Source organism: Rhinopithecus bieti, unplaced genomic scaffold (assembly GCF_001698545.2).
Source record: "Rhinopithecus bieti isolate Rb0 unplaced genomic scaffold, ASM169854v2 scaffold_3902, whole genome shotgun sequence".
Taxonomy (NCBI): Eukaryota; Metazoa; Chordata; class Mammalia; order Primates; family Cercopithecidae; genus Rhinopithecus; species Rhinopithecus bieti.
The window spans coordinates 364,519-382,782 of record NW_016804460.1 but is presented as its reverse complement, the minus strand read 5'-3'; the positions used below and the strand labels follow the sequence as shown (position 1 = coordinate 382,782).

At 50.6% G+C, this 18,264-nt stretch overlaps 1 protein-coding gene across 1 annotated transcript in view; it reads left to right on the top strand.

Annotated features, from left to right (window-relative positions):
• Window positions 1–18,264, top strand: part of TEP1 (telomerase associated protein 1) — a 48,597-nt gene that overhangs the window by 23,931 nt on the left and 6,402 nt on the right. The window contains 31 exon segments of the mRNA XM_017868506.1: window positions 1,336–1,504; window positions 2,007–2,165; window positions 2,344–2,421; window positions 3,363–3,493; window positions 3,806–3,865; window positions 5,287–5,445; window positions 6,418–6,594; window positions 6,846–6,966; window positions 7,915–8,039; window positions 8,311–8,424; window positions 8,515–8,632; window positions 8,791–8,985; window positions 9,105–9,280; window positions 9,379–9,535; window positions 9,670–9,849; window positions 10,305–10,397; window positions 10,664–10,796; window positions 10,941–11,091; window positions 11,319–11,452; window positions 11,604–11,692; window positions 11,960–12,074; window positions 12,528–12,768; window positions 12,954–13,077; window positions 13,895–14,019; window positions 14,149–14,248; window positions 14,467–14,622; window positions 14,767–14,979; window positions 15,250–15,403; window positions 15,512–15,724; window positions 16,753–16,913; window positions 17,150–17,263. Of these exon segments, the coding sequence (XP_017723995.1) occupies window positions 1,336–1,504; window positions 2,007–2,165; window positions 2,344–2,421; window positions 3,363–3,493; window positions 3,806–3,865; window positions 5,287–5,445; window positions 6,418–6,594; window positions 6,846–6,966; window positions 7,915–8,039; window positions 8,311–8,424; window positions 8,515–8,632; window positions 8,791–8,985; window positions 9,105–9,280; window positions 9,379–9,535; window positions 9,670–9,849; window positions 10,305–10,397; window positions 10,664–10,796; window positions 10,941–11,091; window positions 11,319–11,452; window positions 11,604–11,692; window positions 11,960–12,074; window positions 12,528–12,768; window positions 12,954–13,077; window positions 13,895–14,019; window positions 14,149–14,248; window positions 14,467–14,622; window positions 14,767–14,979; window positions 15,250–15,403; window positions 15,512–15,724; window positions 16,753–16,913; window positions 17,150–17,263 (4,435 nt within the window).

Genomic DNA, 18,264 nt, shown 5'->3' with positions numbered 1-18,264 from the left:
CCTGACAAAACTAAAATAATTCCTTGGTAAAATCATCTGTTATTTAGTCCATATTCAAATTTTCCAATTGTTTAAAATATCATTTCACAGTTTTATTCAAATCAAGATCTAAACAAGGTATACACATTACATTTGGTTGTTAAGTCTCTTATGTCACTTTTAATCTTTTATTTATTTTTTTGAGACGGAGTCTTGCTCTATTGCCAGGCTGGAGTGCAGTGGCCGGATCTCAGCTCACTGCAAGCTCCACCTCCCAGGTTCACGTCATTCTCCTGCCTCAGGCTCCCGAGTAGCTGGGACTACAGGTGCCCACCACCTCGCCCGGCTAGTTTTTTTTTGTATTTTTTAGTAGAGACGGGGTTTCACCGTGTTAGCCAGGATGGTCTCGATCTCCTGACCTCGTGATCCACCCGTCTCGGCCTCCCAAAGTGCTGGGATTACAGGCTTGAGCCACCGCGCCCGGCCCACTTTTAATCTTTTAATTGTTCTTATGCTGTTGAGCTACTATGAAAACCAGGTTCAGGGACCCCACAGAATATCCCATATTCTGGATTTCCCACCTTCTTCATGATGTCATCTAACTTGTTTTTCTATTTCATGTTCACAGGGCGTTAGCTCTAAAGGCTTGAACAGATTTAGATTTGCTTTTTTTTTTTTTTCAAGTAGTTCATAGGTGATCCTATATATGTACTATTTAAGTGGGACTACTACTCAGTAATGCTGATATTGATCAGCGCTTTTAGGTAGTAATAGCCTCATTTCTCCACAGTAGTTAATGGCTCATCCTTTGGTGATCTTTGCGTGAACCAATTGTTTCATTGGTGGTTGCAGAATGAGGGTTTTATCATTCCTCAATATTTTTTAACTGGAATTTAAAAAAACAGCCTCCCTTAGCAACTATATTTATTTAGTTACCCTGAAATAGATTGTATGGGAAAGGTGGGATGAATATTCAATTTATTCTCCTTTAATTGTCAGTTTTCAGAGTAAGGAGTTAGTATTTGTTTTTTTAAAATACTATTTAAAACTATGTAGCCGTTAAATCTTGCTTCATGAAGTAAGAATGGATTCATGTGGTAAGTGTAGCTATTGGATCCACAGGTGACTTTCCCTTTCCTACCATGAGTGTGGATTAGAAGAATCCCATAGAATGGGGGTTTAGGGAAGCTCTGTCCCAGTCCTCTACACCAGAAATGGAGTGGGCTGTGGAATGGGGTGTGGTGCTTGAGGGAAGGAGAAGATTCAATACTTAGTGGCAAGTTCTCATCTCCCCGTGTGCCTCTAAGGGGCAGGTAAGTCCCTGAGCCCCTGTGTCTGTGTCTTTCTTGCCTGTAGACAGTGGAAATATGATGGTGAGATGCTGAACAGGTACCGACAGGCCCTGGAGACAGCTGTGAACCTCTCTGTGAAGCACAGCCTGCCCCTGCTGCCAGGCCGCACCATCTTGGTCTATCTGACAGATGCTAATGCAGACAGGCTCTGTCCAAAGAGCAACCCACAAGGGGTAAGAAAATAAAAAGCATCCTCCAAGGGGTTGGGTTGGCAGGATGCTGGGGATCCTGAGTGGTATCCTGTTTCCAGAGCTGGTTTTCCCAGGCAAGCACTCCAGCTGAAATAAATGATACGAATTTGCTTCCAAGTATCAGTCCTCGGTTCCTAGGGACAATTCCTAGGATGTTGTTTCAACCAGGTTTATGGATTATAATACTAACATTTCACCTTTGGCTGGTACTTGGTACTCTCTAAATTTCCATCACCAAAATATGTCTCACTTTCATCTCACTACATCCCAGGGTTGAACTTGGGCAGGGATCCTGGCTCCTCTCTTCCTGCCTCCACAGTCAGCTCCTCCTGAGGGCTGCTGAAGCTAACCCCTCCTAACTTGGGATTTTACGCCTTTTCTTATTCCCTCAAACCAGTGGAAGGGTTTGGCCTCCAGGGCTGGCTGGGCAAGGGTGAATTCCAAAGCAGGGGAGCTTTATTTCCCCTGACACTTGTCCGATCAGCCTCCACTGAACTACGCGCTGCTATTGATTGGGATGATGATCACGAGGGCCGAGCAGGTGGATGTCATGCTGTGTGGAGGTGACACTCTGAAGACTGCAGTGCTTAAGGCAGAAGAAGGCATCCTGAAGACTGCCATCAGGCTCCAGGCTCAAGTCCAGGTCAGATACTCAACACCCACCATCCAAAAATACATGAAGAACACAGGCCTGGGAATAGCCCAGATATTTGGTAAAGGCACAGATATACACAGTTCTGAAGATTTCCCAAGCAGACTGCAAGACTGCAGTGTTTGTGGCTTACTGTGCAACCATATAACATGAAGTCTCTTTCCTTCAGGAATTTAATGAAAATGGTGAATGGTCCCTGAATACTTTTGGGAAATACCTGCTGTCTCTGGCTGGCCAAAGGGTTCCTGTGAGTATTAATCCCTGAGAAACTCTCTCCCTCCCCCACATTTTCCTCTACAACTGATATATTTCATTTCTTGACCTTTAAAGCTGACTTCTCCAACCACATAAAATAGTCAGATCAGCTCTCTACTGGCTACAACCCCCTACTCAGTGGTGTGCTGGTAAATATTCAACAACCAGCTGCCTGGAAAAATAAGTCTTGGTTAATAGCATCTCCTAAATTTCCATGGTGTGAACAGTCCTACCGTGGCTGATTTCAAGCTACCAACACGATGCTACTGAACACAGAATTGGGAAAAGACCCTCAGGAGCACACTGCTGTGTGGTATTCTCACAACCTGATACAGTAGATGTAAATAAGCACGAGTAGATAGTGGTAAAATGTAGTAAAATTATTAGGAAGTTATGCATTTTGAGTATTTATTACATTTGTTTTATTTTCTGATTTTTATTTTTTGAGACAGGATCTCACTCCGTTGCCCAGGCTGGAGTGAAGTAGCTCGACTATAGCTCATTGCAACTAAAACTTCTGGGCTCAAGTGATTCTCCTGTCTCAGCCTCCCAGGTAGCTGGGACTACTGGTGTGTGTCAACATGTCCAGCCACATTTGTATTAAATATAACTTATTTAATTTTTTAAATGTATACCATTTAATGTTTAATAATGTCCGTCTTTAACAACTGCCCACAAAATTCCTGAAAACTTAACAACCAGCTCTTTTGAGCCTGAATGAGCCAGATACAGTATACCAGTGCCCCACTCCAACCTCCACTTTGATGTCCCCTGTAAGTTAAAATGTAGTGGCTTCCCTCATTCTATGTGCTCTCAGGAGAGGTACTCCTCTCAGAGTTCTCCTAACCCTCCTGTCCTCAGAAAGCTCATATCTTAATGTCCTGGGTTCTCTAGCATCCCTTCTCTAGCATCTTCTCCCCTTTCATCTTACAGGTGGACAGGGTCATCCTCTTTGGCCAAAGCATGGATGAAGGAATGATCAATGTGGCCAAACAGCTTTACTGGCAGCGTGTGAATTGCAAGTGCCTCTTTGTTGGTCTCCTCCTGAGAAGGGTACAATACCTGTAAGGGTGCTTATACTTCCTGCCCAGTGTCAGAAATTAGTGGTCTACATTTCCTCTCTACGCCTGCCAAAGCATAGGACACTCCCACTTGACAGGGATCTCCTCAACTCTGCCTTCTTACCTCTGTTGCACTTCGGGTGGACATTTTAGCCTAACTCTGTACCCCTCCGTGAGAGTCTACCCTAGCCCTAGCCTACCACATAACCCTATTAAAGGTGCAGAAGTGGGGTTTTCATCTTGGGATGTTAGTGGGCAGTGACTGTGTTCCAGGTATTGTTTGTGATGGTTAGTGACTGCTTCTTCCTTTGCCAGGTCACCAGATCTGAATCCCAATGATGTGACACTCTCAGGCTGCACTGATGGGATACTGAAGTGAGTATAGAATGGATACTGAAGGGTTGGAGACTTTGGTAGGAAGTTTTTAGGAGATTATCTCTACTCCAGTCACTTTTTTTTTTTGAGAGAGTTTCACTGTGTCACTCAGGCTGAAGTACAGTGGTACAATCTCAGCTCACTGCAACCTCCATCTCCCGGGTTCAAGTGATCCTCCTGCCTCAGCCTCCCAAGTAACTGGGACTACAGGCATGTGCCACCATGCCTGGCTAATTTTTGTATTTTTAGTAGAGACAGGGTTTCACCGTGTTGGCCAGGCTTGTCCTGAATTCCTGACCTCGTGATCCACCTACCTCTGCCTCCCAAAGTGCTGGGATTACAGGTGTGAGCCACCGTGCCCGGCCCCAGTCACTTCTTTTTTTTTTTTTTTTTTTGAGGCGAGTCTCGGGCTCTGTCGCCCCGGACTGGAGTGCAGCTGTCCAGATCTCAGCTCACTGCAAGCTCGCGCCTCCCTGGGTTTACGACATTCTCCTGCTCGCTCCCGAGGTCAGCTGGGACTACACAGCGCCACCACTCGGCCTGGCTCAGTTTTTAATTTTTAGTAGAGACGGGGTTCACGTGTTAGCCAGGATGGTCTCGATCTCCTGACCTCGTGATCCGCCCGTCTCGGCCTCCCAAAGTGCTGACTTCTTTTTTAAAGTAAGATAGTTCACTCCTCTTTTACAGCCATCCAGGCATAGCAGCAACACAGTGTCAAAGGGACCTGGGCATTTTCTCTCTTATTGCTGCATGATCCTCAAATACTCAGCTTCTACCGCATGATTCAATATGTCAGCTTCAGCTCCAGCCATCTTGGTATTCAGCCAAGTTTGTATTATATTATATCCAGTAGGAAAGAAGAAAATGGACATAGGAGATTTCACTATCAAGAGATGGCCATGTCACTGCGGCTTCTGTTTCATTCTTGATCCAGAGAAAATTACATTTATTTAAGCTAAATTATAGAAATCTTTTCACATTTTTTTCTCTCTCTCCATCCTTGCCTTCTTATGTACTTGTTTTCTCCACTGCCTTTTCCTTTGGATACCATCCATTTCCCTCAACTCCTATTAGGAAGCCTCAGACACATTCCTCCTTCTCCAGGGAGCCTTTATGACTGGCACAGAGCTGCTCAAGCCCAGACTGGGATGGCTTTAAGTTTTACACCTTACCTAGCCCATTGCCCCTGGCCCAACAGCAAGTTGATGATTACCATGCACAGCAGGAGGGGCTAGAGTTGGGCTTCTTTTTTCCTTCATTCCTATGGTTCTGCATCCTCATTTATTTTAAGTCTGTGTAAACTGCTTATGGTTATCTTCTTAAGGAGCTTCACTTAACTGGTGACCAAACCTAGACGTATCATTTTCCCCCTGCCCTTTTTGGGAGACCTCACTGATTTTGACTCTTGTTATTTATGTCAGGTTCATCGCAGAGCATGGGGCCTCCCATCTTTTGGAACATGTGGGCCAAATGGACAAAATATTCAAGATTCCACCGCCCCCAGGAAAGACAGGGGTCCAGTCTCTCCGGCCACTGGAAGAGGACACTCCAAGCCCCTTGGCTCCTATTTCCCAGCAAGGGTCAGTCTGTGTTTCTATGCCTTTGTGAATTGGGAGAGGCTGCAGTCAAACCTGGAGAAACTCTGGGACTGAAATTCTAGCTGGTGAGGTGCCGCTTGTTCTCTTCATGAAGGTACACTTCCTCTTTCTCAGGCAGGGGTTTCTCTACCACAGGGAGTTGTCAGGTTGTGAGCAAGCCCTTCCTTTCTCTACTGAGGAAAGGAAGTCCAAATACAAAGATGATGGCAGACATCATGGCCGTATGGCTGGGGTGTAGGCCGAGGGCTTAGGAGCGCAGGTTCTGGCTTTTTCATTGTGGCTTTGCCAAATAGCAGTTTGACTCTGACCTAGTTGCTTAATTTCTTAAAGCTATAGTTTCTTGTCGGGCGCGGTGGCTCATGCCTGTAATCCCAGCACTTTGGGAGATCGAGGCGGGCAGATCACCTGAGGTCGGGAGTTCAAGACCAGTCTGACCAACATGGAGAAACCCCATCTCTACTAAAAATACAAAATTAGCTGGGTGTGGTGGCACATGCCTATAATCCCAGCTACTGGGGAGGCTGAGGCAGGAGAATCGCTTGAACCCTGGAGGCAGAGGTTGCGGTGAGCCGAGATTGCGCCATAGTACTCCAGCCTGGGCAACAAGAGCAAAACTGTCTTAAACAAACAAACAAAAACAAAACCTAGTTTCTTGATTGCTAAAATGGAGATGATAGTGCTTACCTCACAGTGTTGTCATGAACAAACAGTAAATACGTAATAATGATTACGAGAAAAAGGAGAGGTGTACAAGAAGTAGCAAGTGGGCTTTAAATTCCAGGGCTGTGCAGTTGAGACCACTAGCACGTGCTTCTCTGAAGGCCTGCTGGGTACCTGTCTGCTGTCTGTCATACCTGGCTCATGCTCAGTGCTAAAGAGTGATCACAGCAGTGTCTGTGGATTAGGTGATGGGGCTCATCCCTAGACTGAGCCCAACCCTCTGCTTATCCCCAGATGGCGCAGCATCCGGCTTTTTATTTCATCCACTTTCCGAGACATGCATGGGGAGCGGGACCTGCTGCTGAGGTCTGTGCTGCCAGCACTGCAGGCCCGAGCGGCCCCTCACCGTATCAGCCTTCACGGAATTGACCTCCGCTGGGGTGTCACTGAGGAGGAGACCCGTAGGAACAGGTGTGGGGGCTGCAGAGAAGAGGGGCTGGGTTGGGGATGAGGGGCTTGAGTGGTGGACCTGAGTGGGGCAGGATTGGGGCTGTAAGAATGGATGAGGGTGAAGGCGGGAGTCGCTCTTTGGATACTAACAAGAGCCGCCTACCTTCTCTTTTCTCAGTTGTGAGCCAGGGTCCTGTCTCCCTATTTATGCCTATGTTCCCTGATACCATGCCCCCAGTGACTCCCACATGTCCCTATAACCATGCCTACAGACAACTGGAAGTGTGCCTTGGAGAGGTGGAGAACGCACAGCTGTTTGTGGGGATTCTGGGCTCCCGTTATGGATACATTCCCCCCAGCTACAACCTTCCTGACTATCCACACTTCCACTGGGTAAGGCAGACAGGTTTGGAGGAGGGCTGGGGAGGAAGCAAAGGTTGGGGCAGAGGCTGTGAGAAGCCACATTCTGTCAGAAACCCTGGGACTATGAACAGGTAGGTCTTTGAGACTTGAAGAGAAATATAGGCTGAAGATACTGCAAGTGACCATGCTCTAGATGAGAAAAGTCCTTTGAGAAGTGCCTCTGGGGTTGGCCAAGAGCAAAAGTAAGAGGGTAGGTCTGTTTAGGTGTTGCCATCAGATAGATCTGGATACTGATCTCCCTTCTGTCATCTACAAGTTATGTGGCTTTGTGGAATGCAGCTTACTCTCACCCAGCCTCAATTGCCGTATATTAAAGAGAAGCAATGACATTTATATTGGAGGGTTATTATGAGAATTAAAAGTCTGTAACAGGGCCAGGTGCAGTGGCTCAGCCTGTAATCCCAGCACTTTGGGAGACCAAGGTGGGTGGATCACCTGAGGTCAGGAGTTCGAGACCAGCCTGGCCAACATGGTGAAACCCTGTTTCTACTAAAATACAAAATTAGCTGGGCGTGGTGGTGCGTGCCTGTAATCCCAGCTACTCAGGAGGCTGAGGCAGGAGAATTGCTTGAACCCAGGAGGCGGAGGTTGCAGTGAGCCGAGATTATGCCATTGCACTCTAACCTGGGCGACAAGAACAAAACTCAGTCTCAAAAAAACAAAAAAACAAAAACAAAAGTCTAACAGAATACTCAATACATTATAGGCATTCAATGAATGTTAGCTACTAGTGCCTTGTTCCAGAAAAAAAAATAAAAATAAGTAAAAAACATTAGCTATTAGCTATATTTTATTGCTTGTGCCAGGAGGGAGGGAGAGAGGAACATCACAGATACAGGAGGCCTGGGGCCTTGGCAGGTCTGGAGGGAGGGTCACTGTGGCCTAGGACTAAACCCACCGTCTCTGCCCTCCCCACAGGCCCAGCAGTACCCTTCAGGGCGCTCTGTGACAGAGATGGAGGTGATGCAGTTCCTGAACCGGAACCAACGTCTGCAGCCCTCTGCCCAAGCTCTCATCTACTTCCGGGATTCCAGCTTCCTCAGGTACTCTCTGTTGCCTGCAGGTTGGGGCTCCTTCCCCAGAAGGTCAGACAGGCTAGTCTTCTCTCCTCAGTATTCAGAGTATAGAAGGGGAGTGCTGTGAGGCAGAAACAGGACTCAGCATGCCTTTGCAGCCCCACGCCAGCCTTGGTGCTGGAATCAGGAGATCTCTACTTGAGGAGCTTCAGGAAATTACAGCTATGTCTGGTGGTTGGTAGAGGGAGGCTGGCTGGGGTCTGAGTCTGTTCCAACTTTTGGGGTCTTTGGTGGTCAGCTCTGTGCCAGATACCTGGAAATCTGACTTTGTTTCTGAGTCTGAAGAGGCCGCATGTCGGATCTCAGAACTGAAGAGCTGCTTAAGCAGACAGAAAGGGATTACCTGCCGCAGGTGAGCTGAGGGGGTAGGGAGCACCTGTACAGAGATGTAGTGAGAGGAGCCAGGCCTGCTCTGACCTGGTTGTGCTTGATTTGCCCACAGGTACGCCTGTGAGTGGGGGGGTGTGGCAGCTGGCAGGCCCTATGTTGGCGGGCTGGAGGAGTTTGGTCAGTTGGTTCTGCAGGATGTGTGGAATATGATCCAGGAGCTCTACCTGCAGGTCAGCAGAAGCACTGGTGACCAGAGGCGTGCAGAGGGACATGGGGTGGTCTGGGTTGTCCTGGGTGGGAAGTAACTTGGTGGGGCCTCTGTGAGTTTTAGCCTGGGGGTCCTGAGGAGCATAGCACCATGGATAGTCACTGACCCATTTACCCTCAGCCTGGGGCCTTGCTGGAGCAGCCAGTGTCCATCCCAGACGATGACTTGGTCCAGGCCACCTTCCAGCAGCTGCAGAAGCCACCAAGTACTGCCCGGCCACGCCTTCTTCAGGACACAGTGCAGCAGCTGATGCTGTACCATGGGAGGCTGAGCCTGGTGACAGGGCAGTCAGGACAGGGCAAGACAGCCTTCTTGGTACAGAGTCTCAGGGGCCTGGGCAGGAGGGAGAGAAGGCTGTGTGGGCTAAGGAGGTAAGGCACAGGGAGCTCAAGCATGTAAAATGTGACCATGTTTTCTGTTCCTGTCACATGCAGGCATCTCTTGTGTCAGCCCTGCAGGCTCCTGATGGGGCCAAGGTGGCACCATTAGTCTTCTTCCACTTTTCCGGGGCTCGTCCTGACCAGGGTCTTGCCCTCACTCTGCTCAGACGCCTCTGTACCTATCTGCGTGGCCAACTAAAAGAGCCAGGTGCCCTCCCCAACACCTACCGGTGGGTATCCCCCAATGAGCCCAGCCTTGTTGATGCCCATGGTGCCACCCCTGCTTTTCTGTCTCTCCCACTGACCCTGACTTCATCTCCATGTACAGAAGCCTTGTGTGGGAGCTGCAGCAGAGACTGCTGCCCAAGTCTTCTGAGTCCCTGCATCCTGGTCAGACGCTGGTCCTGATCATTGATGGGGCTGATAGGTTGGTGGACCAGAATGGGCAGCTGATTTCAGACTGGATCCCAAAGAAGCTTCCCCGGGTGAGTGTGAGAAGGAGGTGGGTCTGGGGAGGCAGGCTGGAGGGAAGGAGGGGTACAGCAGGGAGGAGAGGGGCCTCTCCAATGTGGTTCTCCTTTTCTTTCTACCTTCCTTTCCCTTTGCCCAAATATCACAGTGTGTACACCTGGTGCTGAGTGTGTCTAGGGATGCAGGCCTAGGGGAGACCCTTGAGCAGAGCCAGGGTGCCCACGTGGTGGCCTTGGGGCCTCTGGAGGCCTCTGCTCGGGCCCGGCTGGTGAGAGAGGAGCTGGCCCTGTATGGGAAGCGGCTGGAGGAGTCACCGTTTAACAACCAGGTTGGGTTCTAGGCCAGGGCTGGTGGGTGTGTGGGGTGAATCTGGGAACTATGAGGACCCGAGGTGCTGAGGCTGCTAGCTGCTTTGAACAGACCTGCTCCTTTGTTTTTTCAGAAGTTCTGTCCATGGGAAGTTGTTAATAAGAAAATTGTGGTTCCTGATAATGTCCCCCAGCCCTCTTCCCCTGGTGAATGGCCTTTCTGGGGCCTCTTGGGCTGAGGGGATGAGTAAAGTGGTTTCTGGTGGGGTAGGCTGAGCCACAGGGGTTTTCTAGCAGGGCTGACTGGGCAGAGCAGTGTAGGAGAGGGATGGTTATGTCCTGGGGTGATGCCATGGACCTGGCGCCTGCTGGGGACTCTCAGAGGAGGAGCTGCCTGGCAGAGGGGCTGGTGCTTGGGCAGAGGGCTGGCTGTGGGCAGCCCTCCTGGACCCCACCCTGAGTTGAGTCTTGTCAGATGCGACTGCTGCTGGTGAAGCGAGAATCAGGCCGGCCGCTCTACCTGCGCTTGGTCACCGATCATCTGAGGCTCTTCACGCTGTATGAGCAGGTCGGTTCCCCTCACCTTCCAAGTCCCAATCACCACTTCCCATTCTCTCTTCAGCTGCTTTGTCTCATCCCTATCTCATGTCCTTTGCTGTCTTGTGATCACCTACTCCCCATCCTCACCTCACACCTCGCCTCACCTCTCTCCCACAGTTGTTCTTTACTTTTTCATTCCTCCCCGCTGTCCTCCTGCTGCCCCTTCCCTATCCCACAACCCAAGCTGCTTCTCCTCCCGCCACACTGAACGAGGCTGTCCTCCCGCCATCCTAGGTGTCTGAGAGACTCCGGACTCTGCCTGCCAGTGTCCCCCTGCTGCTGCAGCACATCCTGAGCACACTGGAACAGGAACACGGGCCTGATGTCCTTCCCCAGGCGTTGACCACCCTAGAGGTCACACGGAGTGGTCAGTGCTTGGGGTGGGTGGGTTGGGACGCTGAGGGCCAGGGCTCACATTACATTGGTTCCACTGGGTTCTCAGCAGGTGTGGTGGGGGTCCGGGGGGACACTGTGTGGTTAGGTGAGGGCCTCAGAGAGCTTGAGTTTTCAGGTTTGACTGTGGACCAGCTGCATGGAGTGCTGAGTGTGTGGCGGACACTACCCAAGGGGACTAAGAGCTGGGAAGAAGCAGTGGCTGCTGGTAACAGTGGAGACCCCTACCCCATGGGCCCGTTTGCCTACCTCGTCCAGAGTCTGCGCAGGTACAGGTGCCCCAGCTGAGCTCCTGCTGACCTCTCTATGCCTTCCCTTCTTTGAGCCAGGGCCCTGTGTATAGCTTCAACATCTGGCTCCCAGACCATGAATGGGTTACTGCTCCAGCTGCTCCAGTTTCCGCTATTTGAGGGGGCCATAGGAGCCCACTGCTGTGCCAGGATACTCACTGACAGGCCTCTTCCTTCTCCTCTCTCTCTTCCTCACATGAGGACAGTTTGCTAGGGGAGGGCCCTCTGGAGCGCCCTGGTGCCCGGCTGTGCCTCCCTGATGGGCCCCTGAGAACAGCAGCTAAACGTCGCTATGGGAAGAGGCCAGGGCAAGAGGACACGGCACACATCCTCATTGCAGGTGATTGCAGCCCAAGTCAGCCTGGGCACTGAGTGTGGAGCTTGGGCTTGGAGGCCAGGACCACCCACTGTGCTTCTATCTGCTGGCCAGCTCACCTACTGCCCTTGGGAATGATGCAAGGCTGAGCCTTTCTCAATATCTGTTCATGCAGCTCAGCTCTGGAAGACATGTGACGCTGATGCCTCAGGCACCTTCCGAAGTTGCCCTCCTGAGGCTCTGGTAGACCTGCCTTACCACCTGGTTAGTTCCTAGACCCCATAGACACCTTTCCCAAAGTGAGTGCTTTGGCTGTTCTGAGACCCCTCTCCCCCTTACCATCTCCACCATCACTGCTGCCATTACCCCTCCCAAACTCCCTTGACCTCTTTCCTTTCAGTTTTCCTGCCCTTCTTCTTCAAGTCCTTTGTCCCAGCTCAGATCCTATCTCTGTATTCAGGTTCTGAGACTAAACTCTCCCTTCTCACCAGCCCCTTCACATCCCTAATGAATCCAGTCTGACCTTCTCAGCTCCAGAGCGGGAACCGTGGACTTCTTTCGAAGTTTCTTACCAACATCCATGTGGTGGCTGCACACTTGGAATTGGGTCTGGTCTCTCGGCTCTTGGAGACCCATGCCCTCTATGGTGAGATGATTCACTGGCTGAATTCTTTTCTGAGATATGGGACTCCTGGGTGTGCTTATGAGGGCCCTGCTCAGGGTTGGGTGGGATGTGGGTATCAGGGAAAAAAGATTCAAATTTCCATTTCAAGTTGAAAATGCCAAGAGGGTGAGCATGTGACTCTCAGGAGACCTTTCACCTCGGTCTCTTGGACCAGAGATTCTTCAACTTTATTTAGTTAGCATAAAACTGTCTAGGAAACTTGTTCAAATTGCAGATCTTTGGGTCTCTATATTCTGGTTCCCTAGGTTTGGAGTGGGGCCCAAAGCTTTGTACTTTTAACAGATATTCCTGATATAGAGCCAGAGGGCCACACTTTGAGACTTACTATTGTAGACACACCATATGGTTTTATTTGGTGCTGGGGTAAATGGGGTCCAGCTGGCTCCCCAGTGACATTCTGCCACTCTTTTATAGCTTCTTCAGTCCCCAAAGAGGAACAAAAGCTCCCCGAGGCTGATGTTGCGGTGTTTCGCACCTTCCTGAGGCGGCAGGCTTCAATCCTCAGCCAGTACCCCCAGCTCCTGCCCCAGCAAGCAGCCAACCAGCCCCTGGACTCACCTCTTTGCCACCAAGCCCCGCTGCTCTCCCAGAGATGGCACCTCCAACACACACTACGATGGCTTAATAAACCCCAGACCATGAAAAATCAGCAAAGGTAAGACCTTGACCCCAGACCCTAGTAAGCCCACCAGAGAGCAAGCTGCAGCTCTTTCTGAAACTGAAGAATAAGGATGACCAGAAACACTGTGGAGAGGGGGATCTAGGCACAGAAGCACAGAAATCAACTCCTGTTTGCATTCCCTCTTTTATTTCCTCCCTTTCTTCCTACTCTTTCTCTAGCTCCAGCCTGTCTCTGGTGGTTTCCTCATCCCCTACTGCCGTGGCTTTCTCCACCAGTGGACAAAGAGCAGCTGTTGGCACTGCCAATGGGACAGTTTACCTGTTGGACCTGAGAACTTGGCAGGTATGACAATCAAGGACGGGAAGACTTTACCCTCTGAAAATCTGTGCAGACTGCCCTGAAGCCCTAGATGAGCCACACACCTGTTATCACTCTGATTGATTCAGCAACTTTACTGCCTGCACATCAGCTCAAAGGGCTTCATCAAGAAATCAATCACACAGCAAATATTTGCTGCACACCTTCCATTTAAGGCACTGTGCTAAGCATGGCAAGAAACACAGGACTTGGGACATTGTCATCGCCCACCAAGTGGTCAGTTTTGTTGGAAGATAAGACATATAAGGTTAAAAAAAGGAACCAAAACATAGCCATGTAATATAATTAAGACCTGAGTGAGCTGTGCGGCTATAGGAGGGCATAGGGTAGAGAAGGGCAGGCATTCTTGTTTGAACAAGGAACCTGAGCAAAGATGCAGGGGGAGAATATTCCCTATAAATTGCTGGGAATTATGGCAGCACAAAGTGCTTATGGGAGGCTAAATAGTACATTGGGCTGGAGAGGTGAGTCCTAGAACCATGGCCTCTTTCTATCCTCTTTCCAACCATGTCATCCCCTACCCCATGTAACCCCATTTTCTCAAGACCATCAACATCTTCTGTAACTTGGGGACTAGGTATGGGGTTTGGAGTTGGGGAGAAAATGTGGCCCCACTTGGATCATGAGGCCCCCACTTGAACGTGTGCTTGACTTGCAACATAGAGAGCCAAGAACTCATGGCCTTTGTGCCTTGGCCTTCTTTTTGGGTGGGGTCTGGAGTGGTGGGACTTGAAGGGTCAAGGGGATGGCCAGAGCCGCACTTTCTCACCCCCTGTCACAGGAGGAGAAGTCTCTGGTGAGTGGCTGTGATGGAATCTCTGCTTGTTTGTTCCTCTCCGATGATACACTCTTTCTTACTGCCTTCGACGGACTCCTGGAGCTCTGGGACCTGCAGCATGGTTGTCGGTAGGGGGTCTTCCCCGTTTGTCTTGGAGTGAGGGCCTTCCCCATTTGTTGGAAGCCCCAGGAGAAGGAAATGAGGAGGGAGGTGATGGCCAGGGGGCCCAGAGGACTGACTTCATCTTCCTGGGATAGGGTGCTGCAGACCAAGGCCCACCAGTACCAAATCACTGGCTGCTGCCTGAGCCCAGACCACCGGCTGCTAGCCACCGTGTGCTTGGGAGGATGCCTAAAGGTAAGACTTGGGGGCTGCAGTGGTCAGAGTGGCCCTGAGTCATGACTCACCCTTGTGAGGTTGTTCTCTCAGTGTGGCAGAGGCTGCTGACTGCCTGGCCGGAGAAGGCTTTCCCTGCTGAAGGCAGGGGAACTGGAAAAGGTTGCTCCAGGAGATCTGGGACTGAGAAGTTCAGGCATCTCTGTTCAGCATCCTGATTCCTCCTCTCTCTCCCTCAGCTGTGGGACACAGTCCGTGGGCAGTTGGCCTTCCAGCACACCTACCCCAAGCCCCTGAACTGTGTTGCCTTCCATCCAGAGGGGCAGGTAATAGCCACAGGCAGCTGGGCTGGCAGCATCAGCTTCTTCCAGGTGGATGGGCTCAAAGTCACCAAGGTAAGAAGGTCCAGTGTGGCTCTGGGGGGAAGCATAGGAGGATAGGAGTGGAGGGTGGCAGATGACAGACAGCAGCATACTGGGTGACTTTAGGATTGTGCTGAGAGCAGGTCTTCAAGTTTCCATTTCTACCTCCGTGTGTAGGACCTGGGGGCACCTGGAGCCTCTGTCCGTACCTTGGCCTTCAATGTGCCTGGTGGGGTTGTAGCTGTGGGCCGGCTGGACAGTATGGTGGAGCTGTGGGCCTGGAGAGAAGGGGCACGGCTGGCTACCTTCCCTGCCCACCATGGCTTTGTTGCTGCTGCGCTGTTCCTGCATGCGGGTTGCCAGTTACTGACAGCTGGAGAGGATGGCAAGGTCAGCTTGCAGAGGGCTGGTGGTGAGTTGTGAGGAAGAGTAGCAAAGGCAAAGAATATCTGGGTAGGTGTGGGGGTCCTTTGTTGAGGAGGCTGTGGAGGAGCTTGGATGGCAGGAGCCACAGGGAGAGGGGTGCCACTGTGTGCAGGGGCAGCTCTCATGAGAGGAGTCTCTGGAAGGAGGACTTTAATGGAGGTGGCTGTAACTCAAAGCAGGGAGGAGGACCGGGTGGTGGAGGTAGTATCCTTAAGCCCTCTTCTTGGTTCCTAGGTTCAGGTATGGTCAGGGTCTCTGGGTCGACCCCGTGGGCACCTGGGTTCCCTTCCTCTCTCTCCTGCCCTCTCCGTGGCACTCAGCCCAGATGGTGATCGGGTGGCTGTTGGGTATCGAGCAGATGGCATTAGGATCTACAAAATCTCTTCAGGTACTGAAGGGGGAATGGGGTGGGTTTTTGAGCCTTTAGAAAGAGCATAGCCCCTGCCCCCCAACCCTTCCCAAGTATCTTACTCCCTTGTTCTCTCTCATTCTCTAGGTTCCAAGGGGGCTCAGGGTCAGGCACTGGATGTGGCAGTATCCGCCCTGGCCTGGCTAAGCCCCAAGGTGTTGGTGACTGGAGCAGAAGATGGGTCCTTGCAGGGCTGGGCACTCAGGGAATGCTCCCTTCAGTCCCTCTGGCTCCTGTCCAGATTCCAGAAGCCTGTGCTAGGACTGGCCACTTCCCAGGAGCTCTTGGCTTCTGCCTCAGGTACTACTGGACAGTGGGCAGGGTTAAAAAATCAAAAAAAATTTTTTTTTTAATTCTTTTTTTTTTAAATTTTTTTTAAGGCAGAGCTTCACTCTTGTTGCCCAGGCTAGAGTGCAGTGGTGCAATCTCAGCTCACTGCAACTTCTGCCTCCTGGGTTCAAGGAATTCTCCCATCTCGGCCTCCCAAGTAGCTGGGATTATAGCCATGCACCACCATGCCCAGCTAATTTTGTATTTTTAGTAGAGGCGGGGTTTCACCATGTTGGTCATGCTGGTCTCGAACTCCTGACCTTAGGTGATCCGCCCACCTCGGCCTCCCAAAGTGCTGGGATTACAGGCGTGAGCCATCACGCCTGGCCGACAAATCACTGTTCCTTTTAAAGACACTAATACATTTCTCCAAGTTGTATGTATATGTGTATGAAAATACACATGTGCGATTTTGTTTTACAACTTCAAAAGTGCTTTTGAATGCACTTATCTTGCATAATCTATTTAGACTGTTTCTACCCGTTCCTTCACCCTCATTCTGGGACCTCTAAACTCCCAGTAATCCTTTGAGTTTCTGCCCCTTGGGAGACTTTGCTGTGTAAAGGGATAGGTTTCCCTTAGAAGGAGAGAGAGAAATGTTGAGGTGAAAATGTAGAATGGCCTAGGCCCTCTCTATGTGGGAGACCTGGTCCTCTCAGGTTCTGAGGTGGAAGTGACACTGGGCACTTGAGAAGAGGAGAGGTCTGGAGCGGCTGCTGTGGGAGTACCGTTAGAGAAGCAGAGACAAGGAGCCATGTTCCTGGCCTGAGCTGTGGAGCTGGAGCTGGGAGTGCCTGGCGTTCCTGTCCTATGTACACACTTGCTGATGACCCTTGTACAGGGCCTCTCCGCAGCCTTGTGACTCCCTGCATCTCTCCCATGGAGCTGTGCCTTGGGCGTCACCCTCAGTCCCCGTGGCTGCTCCTGTCTTTGGCCTCCCAGGGCCTGTCTGGCTTCCTCTTTCAGGAAGCTGTTCCCTCTCTCTTTTTCCAATGCAGAGGATTTCACAGTGCGGCTGTGGCCAAGGCAGCTGCTGACGCTGCCGCACAAGGCAGAAGACTTTCCCTGTGGCACTGAGCTGCGGGGACATGAGGGCCCTGTGAGCTGCTGTAGTTTCAGCACTGATGGAGGCAGCCTGGCCACTGGGGGCCGGGATCGGGTGAGCTGCAGAAGGATGCAACCCTGGGGTCCCATAGCCCCTCTAGTTCCTAGATTTCTTAACAACCCATTTCCCGTTGCTTCCTCCTGCTTTTTGTTTTGCCAAATCTAGTATAGATCTGTCTACCTGTGCTTCCTCGCGCCCCCTCTTTCCTTGAAATTTCTTGCCTGAAATGGCTCCAGGGTTCCCATCCCTCCTTTGGTCCTGATTGCTCACTCTCCTTGGGGCCTATCCAGAGTCTCCTCTGCTGGGATGTGCGGACACCCAAAGCCCCTATTTTGATCCACTCCTTCCCCGCCTGTCACCGTGACTGGGTCACTGGCTGTGCCTGGACCAAAGATAACCTACTGGTGAGTAAAGGGCCAGGGGTGGCACAGAGCCCAGCTGGGTTCCTGGGGCAAGACAACATTCCCCACCTCATCCTTTTTCTGGCACCCATTAATAATAGTAATAGCTAATATTTGTCAAACTTGGTATGTGCCAAGCATTGAACTAAGCTCTTTTCATATATTGCTTCACTTAATCTTTACAACACCCTGTAGATACTCCTTTTATCTCTATTTTACAGACAAGGAAATTGAACTCAGAACATTTCCAAGGTCAGTGATGAAGCTGAGCCAGCGAACTCTCTAATAAGAAAGCCCAGGGCCGAGCGCGGTGGCTCACACCTGTAATCCCAGCACTTTGGGAGGCTGAGGCGAGTGGATCACAGGGTCAGGAGTTCAAGACCAGCCTACCAACATGGAGAAACCCCATCTCTACTAAAAATACAAAATTAGCCAGGCATGGTGATGCATGCCTGTAATCCCAGCTACTCAGGAGGCTGAGGCAGGAGAATCATTTGAACCCAGGAGGCACTCCAGCCTGGGCAGCAACAAAAATGAAACTTCATCTCAAAATAATAATAATAATAATAATAATATGGACAATAGCTAATATTTAGTATATGTTCACTGTGTGCCAGGCAGCATGCTAAGTCCTTTTTTTTTTTTTTGAGGTAAAGTTTTGCTCTTGTCACCCAGGCTGGAGTGCAGTGGTACGATCTCTGCTCACTGTAATCTCCACCTCCCAGGTTCGAATGATTCTCCTGCCTCAGCCTCCTGAGTAGCTGAGATTATAGGCACCTGCCACCACGCCCAGTTAATTTTTTGTATTTTTAGTAGAGACGGGGTTTCCCCATGTTGGCCAGGCTGGTCTTGAACTCCTGACCTCAGGTGATCCATCTGCCTCGGCCTCCCAGAGTGCTGGGATTACAGGTGTGAGCCACCGTGCCCAGCCTAAGTCCTTTATGTAGATGCACTCAGCCCCAAACCACGATATCAGATAGGTACATTATCATTATACTCATTAA